Below are 17,956 nucleotides of genomic sequence, written 5' to 3'. Positions count from 1 at the left end.
CTATAGCACATCCCCCTTTAAATATAAACAAACATTTATTAACAATCATTAGGGAATCATTTGGGCATAGTTCTCTATACTACTTCCTCCTGATTGGGGGTGCTGTTAATCAGGTCTTCAATGATGTATCCTGTGTTCTAGGTTCATCTCAGTCAGCAGTTGGGCAAGTAAATTTTTTGAGGGATATTCAAGGTGACCTTTCAGGAGATTAGTCTAGAAAAATTCCACAGGATCTCATCCTCTGTGGAAACAAAAGAAGAAACTGTTTTCCAAAGCAACATATCCTTAGACTCAAATTCTGAAATCAAGATACCTTTAAAATATGTATGCTGGCTTAGCTTAGCAGCCCATACAAGAAATATCTCTTGTTACACAGCTCTTTAACAGTCAAAAAATTAAAAGGAAACATAATAATATATATAATCCAGACTCTCTGTGAATTTTCCATATTTACGTGGTTTATTTTTCATTTTTTTAAATCTATAATTGTCTGTACTCTCTTTAAAGACTTTATCTCTTTTTAAAACCATTTACTTCTTTTTATAATTATCTATACTCTTTTTCTTCTCTCTCACAAGCCTACGTATATTTATCCAACATTGTGACTCATTTAGAGTTTTTTTTTTATCTGAATCTGTTTTTATTGTGTATCTGTAGTTATTTTCTTACCAGAAGTGTTTCTTAAGATGCTAAGCCCTTCTTATAAACTTAAGTGGTGCCATTGCTAGGGGGAAATATGGCACTCCCTGCTTGCCCCTTCTAGTCCAGCATGGTGGAGCTGTTTGCTGCCTCTGAGAGTCATGCTCACCACCCCATCTTAGGCACACAGCCAGTCTATGTTGCCATTAAGCAAGTGTAGCACTCTGTTTAAAAACCCATTTAAATGCTCAGCCTCCTGAAAGAGCCAGAGGTCATGCTGGCAACATGGCCCAGAAATCTAGCATTTCAAAATGGCATGGCTTTTTTTTTCTGCTACCACTGAATCAGGAAATCCTTTCTTAAAGGAGTCATGACCCTGCTTGCTTCTAGCAAATGGAGCCCAGGCAAGAAAATGCCCTCTGTTCTTTTGTGTCTAGGACTCCTTTTTAAGCTTTCTCAGGTTTTATGTGAATTTAGTCAATCATGTTGATACCAATTTGTTGGAATAAGGAGGCCACTTGTTTGCCCCTGGCTGTTTGGCAGCTCAGTCCCAGAATAACCCCACAGAAACTATATTATTTAAAACACTGCTTGACCCATTAGCTCTAACTTCATATTGGCTAACTCATACGTCTTAATTTAACCCATTTCTAGTAGGGTAATCTCATATCATTGTCAGGGTGAGTAGCCATGTCAAGCAGTCTACAAGTCTATAACCAAGATGAATTAATGATTCTTTGAGTATAACCTGGAAGATCACTGACATAAATATTCAAGGGGAAGAAACACTATAAGAGAAGGATGACACTAAGAAAAGATGAGTCTTCAAAGGAATGCAACAATAAAATCTGGCACATGAGAGGCAAACAAAGGCAGCTGAGGAGGTATTAGTGATGAAGGGAGGAAATATAAGCATGATTGTTTTGTCCAAGGGAATCAAATATTTCTTGACATATTGAAAAAGTAAAAACTAAAGATAAGAATTTCCATTGTCAACATTACCTTATGAGGCTATAATCTTTCCTTCTTGGGCCACTGTGTTTTCCCATACTTGTGAAGCCCCAATTTATTCTCTGGGACTCCATCCTTGCTGTGGCTAAGTGACCATTGTCAAGATACCATTTTTTGGGGGGAGGAGAATCAGTCCTGTGTCTTTGTTAAAGAGGGTTAGAAAGAGACCCCACCTGGCAACCAAGGAATGAGGTACCAGCCAGGAAGGTGGGATGGGCTAAGGCTCTAGGAATTCAAGGGAAGACTGATGGTCTGGGAGGGCCCAAGGAGACCTAGTCAGGGAAGCAGCAGAGACAGTGCCTAAGGGTAAGCTTTAGACACTACAATCACAGCTGGTTCTGCAGGCTGAGGGCCTGAGGCTGTGGATGTAAGATAGGTTGGGGTGGCCTGGAATCACCCTGAGGCCACCTTGGCTTGTCTACCTAGATCATCCACTGGTCCTGATCCTGTTCGTTGCCTTCCATGTCTGCTTCGTTGACCTCTCCATCATCAGGGGACTCATTATAGTCATTCATCTCATCCATGTCTTGCATGTCATCATCATCTTCTGAATCCTCTTCACTGTTCTTATCATCTTCATCCTCTTCCTCCTCCTCCTCCTCCTCCTCCTCCTCCTCCTCCTCCTCCTCCTCCTCCTCCTCCTCCTCCTCCTCCTCCTCCTCATCGTAGTGATCTGAGGCTGGATTTCCAATAGGTACAAAGTTGTTGTCTTTCTCTGCAATGCTTTGGAGCCAGGCCTGCTGCTGCTGCTCCTGCTGCTGCAGCTCTGTCTCCTTCACACAGGGTCGATCCAGATTAAACCACAGTGTCTTAGTCACATGAGGGAACAGAGACAGAAACAGGGTGCACATGGCCCCTAAGCTGAGTTTGAGTCCTGGCTCTATCACTTACTAGCTGTTTGACTTTGGCCAAAACACTTAACCTCTTTGGGCCCCAGTTTCCTCATCGTGCCAGAAACCGGCAGCAACCCGGAAGCCAAGATACCATTTTCTTGTTTTGTTTTTCAAGACAGGGTTTCTCTGTAGTTTTAGAGCCTATCCTGGAACTAGCTCTTGTAGACCAGGCTGGCCTCGAACTCACAAAGATCCACCTGCCTCTGCCTCCCAAGTGCTGGTATTAAAAGCAAGATACCATTTAAGATACTTTTATTTTATTTTCTGAGACATGGCCTCATTTAACCAGGACTGACCTTAAACTGATTCTCCTGCCTCTACCTCTCAAGTGTTGGGATTACAGATGTACACCGTAATGCTTGGCTTCATTTGAACCTTATAGGAATATTTTCTGACTGTTGGCCTGTCTGTTAATGACTAGGAGACTGCATAGGCCTCACTTTTCTCAAAGAGACCTCAGACAATGCTTTTAATTGTTTCACTTTGTGATCAACAATGTGTTATGTTCTATCTCTTTCAATAATCCTCTAAGTTTGAAGCCATAAGGGTACTGTAGAGCAGCAATACCACTTTTACTGATGGGGCATCTGATTTCTTTGAGATCTGTAGAGATTTTGCAAAATTCAGGATAGAAGTTGATAGTGATAAGCCTGGATAGGTATGGGGGGTTGACAGACTCAAACAGTCCAATGGAATTGAAGGTTAAAGAAAGTAATCTTGGATTCACATTGCTTATCCATAGGATGAAGCTCTCCTTGCCTCATCATGCATTGTCCTTTTGGCTCTACATTGACTTTGGTGTTTCACAACAATTTCCTTGCCATTCTACATATTGAATATGATAATAGATCTTCTTTTTTTTTAAAAAAAAACATAATTCTTTACTGATTCACCCCACAGTCCTTCCAAATTCACCCCTTACTCAGATACCACCCCCAAGTTAATTAAAAACAAACAAACAAATAAACAAACCCATCTTGATCCTCTGTCTTTCCAACACAAGGGATGTTCTTAGTCAATGAAATCAATATTTCAGACTGTTGTTTGCTTGAGATACGGGTACTCAGTAAATGCCCAAACATAGTACCAGTGTGTCATAGCCTGTCACAGGGATACCTGCATGAAGAAATAAACTCTTCTAGCAGCAGTAAAGATAATCCTACTGGATTTTACCGGAAGAGGTATGTACAGTCTCTGAGACATAAGACTGGAAATGCTTGCTCACCTTGGAGTGAGTCTCCTTTCCAGACAGATGCTGTTCCTCCTAAACTCAGTACTTGTTTGGGGGTATATGCTGGTGAAAAAAATGGATGTACAAATAGAATGAGGATTAAACTAGTCAGAAGAAACTAGATATTGTAATGAAATTTCTATAGATCAAGAACATATAGTAGTATTTGCAATGCTGCTTTCTTAGAGAATAAAAGGATCTATTGGTGAAAGTCTAACTCTTTGTATACAAGGCAAACAGGTTAATTATAATTGGGATATGGGTTACATCTCCCATTTGGGTTCATGTTCATAGCAATAGATTTTAAAAAAGGAATAGATGTAAACTGACTCCAACTAGATTCCTACTTCTAATAATAAATTTGTGTGCAGAAATTAGGTTGGTTTATATAGTTGAATGATGTAAGGATAGGGCAATGAACATCTTGTGATTTGACACACAGTAGTTTAAATTCTTTATAGTAATGCTCAAAGGAAACTTACTGTTAAATAATTCAGCAATAATCACTAAAGACAGTGCTGATTGCTGTGAGTCAGTCAAGGCTTCAGGAGATTAAAGATACTATGTCTACTCTACAGGGCCAGGAAGAGTCAGCTGGTTAGGGTGGTATATAATGATTAAGTGGTAAGTCACAAATGCAAGCTATATTGAGTTTTGACTTTAATTTACAAAATAATTCAATATTTAGATTCAGTTTCTTTTAGAAAACTTTGCAATGATAGGGATTTTTATATTCAACTTTGGGACATCTCTAAAATGGTAATGCTTCTCTGTTAGAATCTATGGCATTATTATTTTAGCTCACTGTAGAATCCTCAAGTCCTACAAAAAAATGAGCTTGGATGTAATTCAACATAACAAATACTCTAAGCAATGAAATGTGAGGCCATGAGCAGGGCTTGCGTATATCAAAGTGGCTTCTGCTTACCTTCTGCTCTACCATAATTCTTTCATGGAAATGGCAGCGTTTCTGCACACCTACCCTACAGGTCTGAGTGGTTAATTTGTCCTTGGATCCCTGCCAGTTACCAGCGCTGCTGCTTTTGAAGTCATAGTGCCTTATAGTGAGCTTGAAATCATGGCTAATACCCCTTTCACTCAAATACATGCATTACACTTAACCTTCTTGTGGTCTGTCCAATGTACCTAGGTATAATTAGCTTGTGGTTAATAATTTTTTTTTGGTTTTTGCTTTAGTTTAACTTTGACTAGACTTTTCATTCTTTTGCTTACCATGTCCCATTATTATCTAAGACCCAGGTCTAATGCGGATCCTGAAGTTGTTTTGTTGGAGCCTTTTATTGTGACCAAATAATAAATAGGAGTCCTGTAATTTTGTCCAAAGTGGATTTAAAGTTTTTGTTGTTGCTGTTGTTTTTTACTTTTTTCCCTTCAATGTCAAGAGTTGAATCTAGGACCCAATCTCGGTAGGCAAGAATTCTCTACTGAACTATACCATAGCAATTATTAGGGTCTTGCTATATAGCTCAAGCTGTCCTTGAACTTCTTTAAGAGCCAAGGCTATCTTTGAGCTTGAGAACCTCTTGCTTCAGCTTCTTGAGTACTAGGATTACAGGTGTGTACTACCACACCTGGCTTTATATCTGAACTTCTTTAAGAAGTTAATCTGAGCTGAATTACACAAATCATTTTTGTTATAGGAGTCTAGAGAATTTGAAGTGAAAAATAAATGTAGATATATTATTCAGGAAAGTATTGTTTCTCCTGGTAAGTAGTAATAAAAATTATTAAATAATAGAAATTTATATTTTAAATCAATTTAGTTCAGATTTTTCAGTTGTAATAACAGAACTATCTATCAGAGATATTAAAGTTTTTTTCTTCCTTATTAATTTGTGCAGTTATCATGTTATCTCAGATCACCTGACTCCAGAGCTTGAGGCTCAGTCTGTTGAGAATCAGTACCATCATTTTACTGTTTGATCCTCCGTGGTCTCCATGACCTGTCTTAACCTTTCATGAATTTGTTCATCGGGGTAGGAGCTCAATTGCTTGAACTGAATAAGAAGGTTAATTGTTGCCCAAACAGGAAATGTCAGATGCCACGGAACACTATTCTTTTCTTAAATATGTTTTATGGATGTTGTTGATTTGTTCGGTTTTGTTTTTAACTTTGGATCCCACGGTAACTTGATGCAGGCATCGGATTCAGACAGAACTGGGCTTCTTGCCCAGATCCGCACTCACATGTGGATTGTAGGAAGCTACTCAAACTCTTAAAGCACCAGTAACATATGTAAAAAGTGAGGCCATTGTTCTGTTAGACATTTTCTTGTGAGAATTAAATGAAATGATTTTTAGTACACTGTCAGACTAGAGAGATCTCAGTGAATGAGAGACACAACAGTGATACCACTCTGTGTCCCCAGAGAAGACTTGGCATAGAAACTATTGAGGTGCATTTTTTTTCTTCTTCTTGCCCGTAAAGAAAATCATGTCAGACAGAGTTTGTCTCCTTGGATTGAGATTTGGAAGCTAGATCCAGGGTTTACCACTAATCATCCTATGGTGTGTTTCAAGGGATTATCAAAAGACAGGTGAAGAAATTTTACTCTGCATAAGACTAAAGATTTGTAACAACCTCAAGGCAACAACTATGCATTCCATTAACTGAAATTATTACCTGTATATCCAACTGACTCACCTATGATATCATATATGTATAGAATATTTGTCTGTTTAGATTTTATGGACTATACCAATCAAGGGTTCATTTAGAGAAGTTTATTACTATCATGTATCATATAAACAAGAGATTTTTTAAAATAGCAATTGACTTTACATAAAAGTAGGAGTACGTGGAATAGTGAAGTTATAGAAGAGAGTTCAAGGACTAACCAAGTGCTTCTTTATTAACCAATGGTGTTCACAGCATACAGAGGGAATCCCACATTAGGTTATGACAGCAATAGAAAACCAATATGAAAATTTCTGCTACTCTGAGCAGAAGTGCTATCATTATGCTTGAACAAGTATTCTGAGCTTACATGTACACGGTATTATAGAGTGTTTTTCTAGGGTATTCTGATAAATGGAATTGGTGATTCATAAGATATATTGTTTTCAAATGGCTTTCCAAAGGACACTATAATATTGCATAAAAAAGTGATGACAATGGCATTTGCTGAATTTTGAGTGGGCTTCATGGGTTTCTGAATCAATCAGGAAATATTTGGCATTATTGTATTAGTATGCTTTCTGATTCATCCTTAATCTCTTTCTACTTTGTAAGTGTTCCAATCATTTTCTGTAAAACATTGATATGTTACAACTCTATAGGATCATCTTTTTATTTAGACATCTTATATTTGTGGGTTTTTTAAAGCAATTCCTTATAAAAGAATTACTGTTTGCTGTTACAATATAAGTACTATTGATTGTTTTATATTAGTTTAGAATTCATCAGTCTTATAAAATGCATATCTAAAACAGTCAGTATTAAAAGTTTCTTCACACAAATTCTTATCACCTATGAATAATAATTTTTCCAATTTCAACCTGGATAAATTTTATTTATTTTTCTTTTCTTACAAATTGCCTAGGTATGTCAGTGAAATATTATTGGATATTACCTTGAAAAAGAATTCCATTATTTTGTCATTAGATAGGAAATGAACATTTATTTCTATAGGTGTCTTATATTAAGTACAATTTTCATTTATTTATTTTGTGTGTTTGGGGGTGGATAGCACATGTCACAGTGTGTATGCAGAGGTTATAGAGAAATCCATTGAAGTTGGTTTAGTTTATTTACCATGAAACTTCTTGGATTTTTACCTGCTGGGTTATCTTGCCAGTCTCTCAGAAATATCTTCTATAGGTTAAGGAAGTTATTTTTCTTTTCCAGTTTGCTAGGAGGTCTTTTCTTAAACTGATTTTATTTTTATGGCAGTTTTAAGATTATATATACATATAATATTTTATATATATGTATATACATATACATATATAATCTTACACACACACAGACACACACATACACAATCTCTTAATCATATTCTTAGCCTTGTCTTAGTCCTATCTGGTCACTGTAACAAAATACATAAGCTATGTGTCTTAGACATAAGACAGTGTAGTAAGTGTAGTAATACAGTTATTCCTTAGAGTTTTGGAGGCTGAGATGTCTATGATCCAGGTGATGGCACATTTAGTGGCTGAGGTGGTTAAAAATCTGGTGACTGGTCAGACCAGACTATATAATGGCAACTTTTCATTGTATTCTCACAAGGCAGAGAGAAAGGATGAGAAGGGGAGAGAAAACTTGGCCTTTTCTTGAGAGACACTAATCCCATCTCACATATCCTCATCTACATGGAATTTCCCTAAAGGTCTGGTTTCTGAAATACCAGCGCATCATGAATAAGGCTTTAGCACGTAATTTAGCAGGGACATAGTGCAGTGTGTAGCACTTGCCTTACACCCAACGTTCTGCAAAGGTAGCACATTTTTATCAGTGAACTTGAATGATACGTTGCTATCCAAGAAGACTTTTAGATGATATAATTAATAAGTGTAGACTCCTGTCTATTACTTTTTCCTGCATTCAGTCACACCTGGCCTGACTTCATTTTTAATGTACTAATGTGACAAATAACAATAGGTGTTTTCTCATGCTACCTTAACCTTGGGTTTCTGTGGAGAGTGAAATTGGTTCTGCTGTATTATCTTTGTATCATTTTGTGTTACTTTTTAACAGATTTTTTTCCTAGCAAATGTGTACATGTATACATTTGTGAGTTAAAATCAATAGGAATTTCTTTTTCAGTATTGTGCTTACAGGTTCAATATAAAAATGAAGCAAGGCTCATGCAGTGAAGTCAGCCACGCTTCATCATATTGCAGTCTCTGAGGGGAGATTTTGTAGGACAGAAATTACTTGTGCTTAAATGTTTGACAGAACAGGGTTAGAAAGAGGTTGCCTAAAGGGCTGTAGAAATACTTTTCACTTTCTTTCTTCTTGAAAAAAATATAGCAACTTTTATCTTCATAAAATTGTCTATTTCATCTAAAATTTCAAAGCATTGGCTTAAGTTACATTTTTTCTTAAAATCTGAGTTTTAGTCACATTTCAAAAGTTGGGACATTTTAAAAAACTGCTTAATTTTCAGTCATGAGTTCTTCCCTGATCTATCAGGTAAAGTTTATGTAGATCTTCTAAGTTTTCTATTTTTTATTGATTTCAGTGGCATTGACACTAATAATTTATTTTAGTTCCTCAAAATTTCTAACGATTTATTTTGTTGCCCAGCACACACACAAAGTCTATTTAGTTACATGCTTGCACATGAGTATGGCTGATGGGAATTTATTGCAGTATGAGTGCCTAACAGTTCCTCATCAAGTCTCCTGTGGTGGATTTTAACAGAAATTTTACAGATATTTCCAGTGTACCAAAGTTTAAGGTTGTAGGTTCTAGGTGGATTCTTGTGATTTTTGCTTATGCAAAATCACATTGAGTTATTTATTGATGGTAATCTTGAGTACATAAAGTAAACATGCAAGCGATTAAGCTTTATTTGCATATAAAAGATTAGAATTGGGAGAAGGGTGAGCTGAAGCAGTAGTGAGAACTTAGCTCATTGTGAGCGAGGGAGTGGAGGGGCTGCCTATGATTGTCATACATGGAGCACCACGTGCCTTTTAAAAATTACTTATCTTCAAGGCATAGAAAAGCCATGAACCACCCCAAAGCCTATTCACAGTTCAAACACATTTTCTTCCATTTCCCACTGCCTGGAAGGCTTAAGAAAGGCTACATTTTAAGCAACTGTGCACATTTGACTTCTGGCAAGGGATGGAATTGAGCATGACTGAGTAGAATAGATCACATGTCTGGGTTAAGAGCCCCCTCCTTAGGTTTCTAAGTAGGAGGTCACTGCAGGAGAAAAATGGTATTTTTAGTTAGGAGTGAAGTATGAGTAGCCGGAAGAATACTGAGATCGAAGAGTTATTTTTAAATCAAGTCAGGGGAGACCTTAGGTAACTGTGGTGCAGTCATTGTACATAAATAAACAGGGCAAGATTTTTCTCTGGGGATAAAGAAAATACATGACCAATGATGGTCTTCGGAGCTAACATTTTAAATTCAGTCTCATATTTAAATGGATAGATATGCTTACAGTGATTGAGAAGCCCAGACAAGGGGCTTTTAAAGGTCTTTCAGTTATATACAGCGATCTCGTGTCTACTCAAAAAAAAGACAGGGGTGAGTCTGCAGTCATTACATCGGAAAAGTTAGGAATTCAATATCTACATCATCCTATGAGACCAAGAAATCCATTTAGTAAATAGCTAGGTCAAATCATGAATAGCTCCCAGGCTATGAGGGGAATGAGACTTTCCATTTTGTCTGATGTTGGAGCCTACATAATGCACTTAAGTCTGATAAAGTTAGGGTTTATTCTTAGATACTTTGAGTTTCATTTATAGTAATACTATTCTCAAGGGAAGGTAGTTAATTTTATAAGATGCTCAGAGAATATAGTAAGACATCACCAACACATTTGTAGGATCAGATCCATAGAAAGCAAGTGCCTCTAAGTTTATAACTATGAATTTACAACGTCCAAGAGAGGACTTCTTTAAAACTTGAAGAATAAATATTCAACTGTACTGTTGATTTTGTCAAGCCAATGCAAACCTAAGTTTAGTGTATAACAGAGTATTGAATGCAGATCTAAATACATAAACAACCTTGTTACTGATCAAAGATAAGATGATGCTGGGGCTGGGGAAATCAGGAAGCAGAGAAACATATTCTAATGACTTTAGAACCCGTATCAGTGAGTATTGTACTAGTTTGTCTTTTTGATGGTCATAACAAGTCACAGACGGTCCTGTTGCTTCCAGAAACACAGAGATACAAGAGGTCACAGTGACCCCTCTTTTGAGCATTAGGATGTTTTCACCAAGGACTTGGCCAGATCAATTTAAACCATTATAGAGTTGACCTCACTTGTATGTCTCACATTTGTACAAATTTTAGCTCAGAAGCTACTAGTTTTAATCTATCAATAGATGAGGTTCGAGGTAGTAGAATCTATATGTTTATCAAACTGCTGACTGGATATTTTGCCAAGAAAGTAACTGTCTCATCCAAATTTAGTAAAAGAACCTATTTTTTTACCATTTGTTTTTGCACCAGATTTACTGAAGTGAAAGCTCTTATGCAAGGTTATGCCAACAAGGTGACATCCCTGGGAGATGGCTCAGAGGAGGAGATAATACTCTGAGAGATACTTGAGTCCATTCTCTGGAATAATTAAGATGCCATAAAATTAAGTGGAAGCAGAATATAGTACTTTAACCAATTGCAGGGACCTTTTTTCCCCCCATTTGGTTTGAGGTAAAGGCAAATTTGAGAAGAATTGGAGATGTTAAATTCTTAGAGGATGTCATTTTCTTCCACAAATGTCTCCTTGTCATTTAGTCTGAAGAGGCATTCATTTGACTTTAAATGCTCTCATGTTGAAGTCAAACTCCAAGTCTTCAGTTATGCTTGGACAGTAAGCAGAGACAAGTTGCCATCTTCTGCTCCCTACCCAAGCCTACCACCTCAGTTTGAGTACTACCAGGGAAGAAGATGCATTAATGGAGGTTGATGCACCTGGAAGGTGACAGTAACATGGTCTCTAGAATCTGGGACGCATTGAATTTCTCTTGTTTGTTGAAATAAAATTTTCATATAATTTTGATCAAAATACACTACGAGACAGAGATGTGTCATTGTATACTTTTGTAGTGGTCTACTTATGATAATACATACATATAATTATAGGCGGAGACTACTCATTCATTTTTGGCAGCCCAGACCTGAATATTCACACAGAAACTATATTAATTACCACACTGCTCAGCCAATGACGCAGGCATATTTTTATCTAGCTCTTATATCTTGAATTCTATTAATTCTATGTAATGCCATGAGGCTGTGGCTTACTGGTAAAGGCTCTGGGTGTCTATCTACTTTGGCAGCTACATGGTGTCTCATTGACTCTGCCTACTTTCTGTCTATATCTCTGTTCATATTTCCCACCTGGCTTTGCTCTGATAAGTCATTGGCCAAAACAGTTTTATTCATTAACCAACGGTAATAAAACATATTCACATCATACAGAGGGGAATCCTACATCATATGATTATAAATATGATTTTGTTTATAATAATGATATATAGATTCATATACACACATATACATATATACCCATGTACATACACACACACACATATATATGTACACATATACATATGCATGCATACACATACATATAGATAAAGAGGACTCAGTTGTCCTATCACTCGGTCTTATTCCCTTGAGGCAGACAGGGTCTCCCACTAAACCTGAAGTTTGCTAGCTTTTCAGCTAGATGTATGGTTCACAAGCCCTTGAAATTTTTCTAATTGCTTCCTACCTCATAGTGCTGAGGTTGCATTTTCGGCCACACCCAGTTTTTACACCTGAGTGCTAGGTAGTCTGAAGTGTTTTCATTCTTGCACAGGAAATACTATACCCACTGAGCCATTTCCTTAGCCATAATTGATACTGTTAAAACAATCTGGTAACCAAACTATATTGCTTAAAACACTGAAGACTAGGGATACAGTTTTGGTGATACAGCACATGCTAGTATGTACAGGCCTTTGGAGGGGATAAATAGCAGTACAATATCAGGATTTATGGATTATTGAGATCAGTCTTCCTTCCTTCCCCATCTTTTTCTCCCTTCTTTTCATCCTTTTCTCCTTTTTCCTTTCTTCCTTCTTTCTTTTTAGGCTATGCCTGGATTCTGGCTAATAAGATTAGATGTAGATGGTTGTAAGTCCTGCTGAGAAGGCTGCTATCTGTCCATTGGAAAAGGGCATCCTACTCGATGATTTAATCTACACTAATCTAGCATTGCCATGAAGGTAATTTGAGAACATGGTTAACATCATTGATCAGGTGATTTTAAGTGAAGGAGATTGCTCTCCATAATATGAGCAGAGCTAACTCAATCTGTTAGAGGTTTAAAGGGCAAAAATTCAATTTTCTAGAAGGACTTCTGTCTCAAGACAACAGTGCTAATTCCTGTCAAATCCTGCTAAGCTGCTTTATGGATTTGAAACTCATGAATCCTTAAAATGGAATAACCCCATTCCTTTAAATAGGAATATTGAAATATTTTGTTTAAAACACTTCTTGACATATATCAACATCATCATTTTCTTTGTAGAGATTTGGCTAAAATTTCCAATGTGAGTCTAAGGAACAACTGTGAACAAGGTTCAAATAAGTTTTTAAGGACTATAGAAGATATTTTGAGGCTTAATTTTTGATAGGAAGAATGTACAATGATTTACTAGATACTCTGACCAAGATAACATGAGAAAAATCAAATCCATCTTTTGCTTCTCTTTCAAAATAGATTCTTTCTTGCACAATATATTCTGATTACAGTTCCCCTTCCCCACTCCTCCTAGTTACTCCCTCTCCCATCCTACCCAAATCTACACCTTCTGTTGCTTCTTAAAGAAATTCAGAGTAAATTATTTATTAGTGAAGATTTATGTGAACAAATGTTGAGTTACTTGCAGTGGCAAAGAAAATATAAAAATGATTTAAAAATTGAAGATGAAAAATGAATCTTAATGTCACACCCATGGGTTGGTCTCAGGTGATTTCTTTTTTTCAGGGACAATGGTTTTGTGATTATTTTTTCTTAAAAGCTGCGAAGATTCCAAAGTGTATTGTGGGAGAGGAGTGCCTTACTAACCCATTCAATATTTACTTCCTGGTTGTTCATTTTCTGCTATGATCTATTAAGTACGAACAGGTAAACTTTTAAAAAAATGTTCTACTTTTCTACAACTGTTTTTAAGTTATACAGCCCTATGTGTTATGTGACTTAAATTCCTTAGACTCTTGTAAATGGAATAACATCAGATATGCTTTTATACACCCTGACTTCCATGAAAGGAATTTTACTTTACTATCTTTGTTGAACGTATTGTTGGAGACTATTAATTTTTATTTCTTTTAGATTGTTAGATTTTCTGTAATTGGCATAAGCATTCTTTTATGATTGTTTAAATTTTTATTTAAATTCTATAAAGATCCTTACATGTCCCAATTTAGTAAAGGCATTTGCTAAGGCATTTGCTGAAGGGAGAGGACTACTAAACAGTACCACAAAGATACACTCATGTAGCATGCTAATGTTTATATTGCTTTTAATTCTTACAAACTGTGGACTTGTCATATTTTGCCAAATTATTGGTGTAAAATAGAAACTCAATTGCTTTATTTTTCATTTCTTGATTATAAAATACATTGAATAACTTTTAACATGCTTATCAGTTTTGTAGGATTTTGTCTCTTTTATCTATTTATATATCATCTGCTATGGGACAATGGTCTTTTATCCTGTCACTTGTATTATTTTAATAAAATGCTGATTGGCCAATAACCAGGCAGGAAGTAGAGGTGGGGCAACGAGAACAGGAGAATTCTGGGAAGAAGAAGGAGTCAGTCTGCAGTCTTCACTCATAGAAGAAGCAATATAAGAATGACTCACTGGCAAAGGTACCAAGCCACATGGCAAACGTAGACAAGAATACTGGGCTAATTTAAGATATAGAAATTAATTAATAAGAAGCCTGAACTAACAGGCCAACCAGTTTATAATTAATGCAGGCCTCTGTGTGTTAATTTGGGACTGAACAGCTGAGTGATCTGGGTGGGACAGAAACCTTAGTCAACAATCATCTGGTCATTTTTTTTATTTGACTATTTGTGTTTTTTTTTGTGTGTGACTACAGGAATTTTATTACAGATTATTTTTAAGATTTAGGGTTATTATTTCTTTTTCTTATTTTTTATGAATATCACTTCTTAAGCAAATTTATTTTTACATATAGCTTATTTCATGTTTAAGAAATGTTTTCCTTTCCTGAGGCCAGAGAGAAATTTATTTATATTTTCGTATGAAAGTTAAAAATTGTCTTTTATTAAGTATACAATTGATTTAACTATATGATTATTGCTTTTATATTTTTGTATGATCTATCTATAACCAATAAAATAAATCAAATTATATATTTAACATAATTAAAGTAAATAATTATTCAAAAATATGCATGTAAATTTTATAAAAATCATATTTAATCACTTTTCTTCACTTCTTTGTGAAAGGAGTTGAATTTTGTCCTCTATCTCTTCCCAACTGACAGTTTGGGACACTTTAAACCCCTAGCACCTGGGAACATGACGTTATTTAGAAAGATGATCATTGAAGACTTAAGTGATTTAGATCAGAGTCACATTGACATATTAAGGAACTAAATGAGAATGTGATCACTGTCTTACACAAAAGTTATATTTAGATATAAAAACATTCACTGGGAGGACATTGAGAGAAGACAAAGGCAATGACCAGGATTCTATGAGCAAGGAATTCCTAGAATTATCAGCAAAACACCAGACTCAGGGAGGGAATGGGAGAAATCTGCTTCTCAGTCTCTAGAAAGAAGCAGCATTGGTTGTCAACATCTGGGCCTGTAAGCTGGGGGATGATGCTCTTTTATTATTTAAGTTGGTTGTTTGGTTACCTAAGGCCCAGAAAACTAAGAGAATCTGTGATGTGGGATGCCCCTCTGTATACTGTGAATATGTTTTATTACTATTGGTTAATAAAGAAGCTAACTTGTTCAATAGCCAGGGAAAATAAAGACGTGGGGGAGGGGGAATCTAAACAGAGGTACAGGGAGAAACAACGTGGAGTCAGAGAGATGCCAGCAGTCTCTTGAGAAGCAAGATATGAGGTAACAAGCCACATGCCTCATGGCAAATACAGAATAATAGAAATGCATAATTTAAGTTGTGACAGATAGTTAATAAAAAGCCTGAGCTAACAGGTCAAACAGTTTGTAATTAATATTAAGCCTCAGAGTGGTTATTTAGGAATTGGCAAGCAGGAGAGAAACTTCCAATTACAAACCTGAAGTATTATTTTTCTAAAATCAGTATCCTGTAGTTTTAAAGTTATTTTTGCCCTTCTGTTTACACCTCATGAGCAAAGCAACTCTTATAATTGGGCCATTAATGGGTGAGAAAATTATATTATGCTCATAAAGGATGAGTGTAGGTAATACATATTTCTAATAAAAAAATCTCAACTATCATAGGGACTATCCCATCTTTTTAATTACTGATTCTGTTAGGTTGAATTTTCATTTATTTACAGTTAATTTAGTGATTGCATGAATTATTTTATTATCAGAAAGATAATAATCTTGTGTTCATAATATTCATGTAGGGAAATTATGGAACAAGATAAAGATGAGAAGTTTTATGCTTTTGTAATATTGAGATACATAATCAAATCATTCTGCATGGACATGTTAGTAATTACTCTCCCATAAGAAATGGGAGACAAGGAACTAATTTCTTATTGGTTCCTCTTAAACTATATCATAAAACTTCTGATCTTTTGTTCATAACTTATTTGAAAAATAAAAATTCCAAAGTAATGTTTTTCTCTTCATCCAAATTTCTGTTTCACTTTTGTCTTCTGCCCCCGTACCTGACATTCTTGAGAACTTTTCTTATTAAACAACAGCAGAATAACTTTCTAGAAGACTGGAGAAATGGCTCAGTAATAAGAACACTTGCTACTTTTGCAGAGGATCTAGGCTGCATTCCAAGCATCTACTTTGGCAGCTCACGGAAGTCCATGAGTCCATTTTTAGGGGTTTACCTGGCAGCAGCTCCATGAATGTGGCGTACATGCATGAACCTGGGCACACACATGCACATACATTAAAAATAAATAAATTTACTAAAATAATTTTCTATATTTTGTGTACTATGCTTTTTTGTTTATTCTTTTTAACCATTTTGGAAGATATGGAGTCCCAGTTTCTTTTAAAAAGTCAAAGAATTAATAAAAATGATTAGTTTGGTTAATAGCACTAGAGTAAGGTTGATTCGTTGCTTGTGAGTTATGGTAGTGTAAAAATATGTTAACAAAAGAGGTTAGGAAGGATATGTGAGAATTCTGAATTACCTTGGCAACTTCTTTTGATCACTCAACTGTATTCTAAAATTTAAAAATTCTTCATAACATTAAACATATAAACAAATAATGTCATTTCAATAAACTTAACAGACAGGCAGGTCTGATTATCAAGAACACCATACTTCTTTGGAGAGTGACAAAATCTTTCCCTAACTATTGTAGAGGAGGAAAAGAAAGATTGTAGGAACCAGAGGTCAGGGAGGACCAAACCAGGCTACTGCAACACTGTGCTAATAGCAGCTATGGTTACCTGCACAAAACCTGAAAAGATCAGACTAGTCAACACTCCAGCTTGGAAAGAAATCACTATCCCAGGCTGAAAACTGTATATGGTTGACTTCTAAAGCAGGACACCCAGCTTTCCCTAAGAGTATGGCTCCTGGTAGGTCAACTATGCCCTATTGGCTGGTGAGGGCAACACAAATTGAACTCAGTGAGTTATAAAAATACAAAAAGAGGACAGAATATTGTGATGGAATGGAGTGCATCTAGGAGGAGATAGGGGAAGAGTGGGTGTGTGTGAATATGACCAAAATATAATGAATATAATAGTCAAATTCTAAAAAGTGAATAAAATATTACATTAAAATGTATGCACAATTATGAAAAATACATGACAAAAATTTTCTTGCGAACATGTAATTGAAGCATAGAACATAAAATAATTTAAAAAATGACTTTAAGATTTTTTTGGAACTGTGCTTCCTCAACAAGTATTTAAGTATGATACATTTCCACTGTGACTTCTGTAGCACAGACCTTCAGATAGTGGGTTCCCTCTCTCTCTGTTTCCAGAACAGACCATATGCTGCTTATGTCTACAAACTTTCCTTCTAGAGATGTTAAATAAATTCATCTTCCAGTTAGAACATCACAAGTCTCCTAGTTCTAGTTCTCTAATATTATTCCCAAACCATTGTTCTGAAGCTTGCTCTGGTTTTGGTGCTTTTACATTTTTTCTATATTTTTAATAGCATGATTGTATTATCCCGTGTAACTTTATATATATTTCAACTGATTTTCAGAAAATACTCATGAGAGAATTTTGAAGTACTTTGGCAAATTGTCTTATAAAATTGTATTATTAATTTTACTTTGCGTACAAT

The 17,956-nt window shown here is 35.8% G+C and overlaps 1 protein-coding gene across 1 annotated transcript; it reads right to left on the bottom strand.

Annotated features, from left to right (window-relative positions):
* Nucleotides 1–2,072: 2,072 nt before the first annotated feature.
* LOC130883006 (anaphase-promoting complex subunit 15-like) lies at nt 2,073–2,596 on the bottom strand. The gene is made up of 2 exons (XM_057783159.1): nt 2,542–2,596; nt 2,073–2,506 (listed from the first exon to the last, which is right to left on the bottom strand). The coding sequence occupies exons 1-2, from the start codon at nt 2,594–2,596 to the stop codon at nt 2,073–2,075; spliced, it is 489 nt and encodes a 162-aa protein (XP_057639142.1).
* Between the last annotated feature and the right edge of the window lie 15,360 nt (nt 2,597–17,956).

Source organism: Chionomys nivalis, chromosome 10 (genome assembly GCF_950005125.1).
Source record: "Chionomys nivalis chromosome 10, mChiNiv1.1, whole genome shotgun sequence".
Lineage (NCBI taxonomy): Eukaryota > Metazoa > Chordata > Mammalia > Rodentia > Cricetidae > Chionomys > Chionomys nivalis.
The sequence above is the reverse complement of the archived record's forward strand: the minus strand, read 5'-3'. Positions and strand labels throughout refer to the sequence as shown.

Bases quoted from the DNA above. Each gene is read 5' to 3' on its own strand.
- LOC130883006 (XM_057783159.1), bottom strand. From the start codon at position 2,596: ATGAGGAAACTGGGGCCCAAAGAGGTTAAGTGTTTTGGCCAAAGTCAA. The intron at 2,507-2,541 runs GTAAGTGATAGA...AACTCAGCTTAG, and splicing joins TGGCCAAAGTCAAACAGCTA to GGGCCATGTGCACCCTGTTT.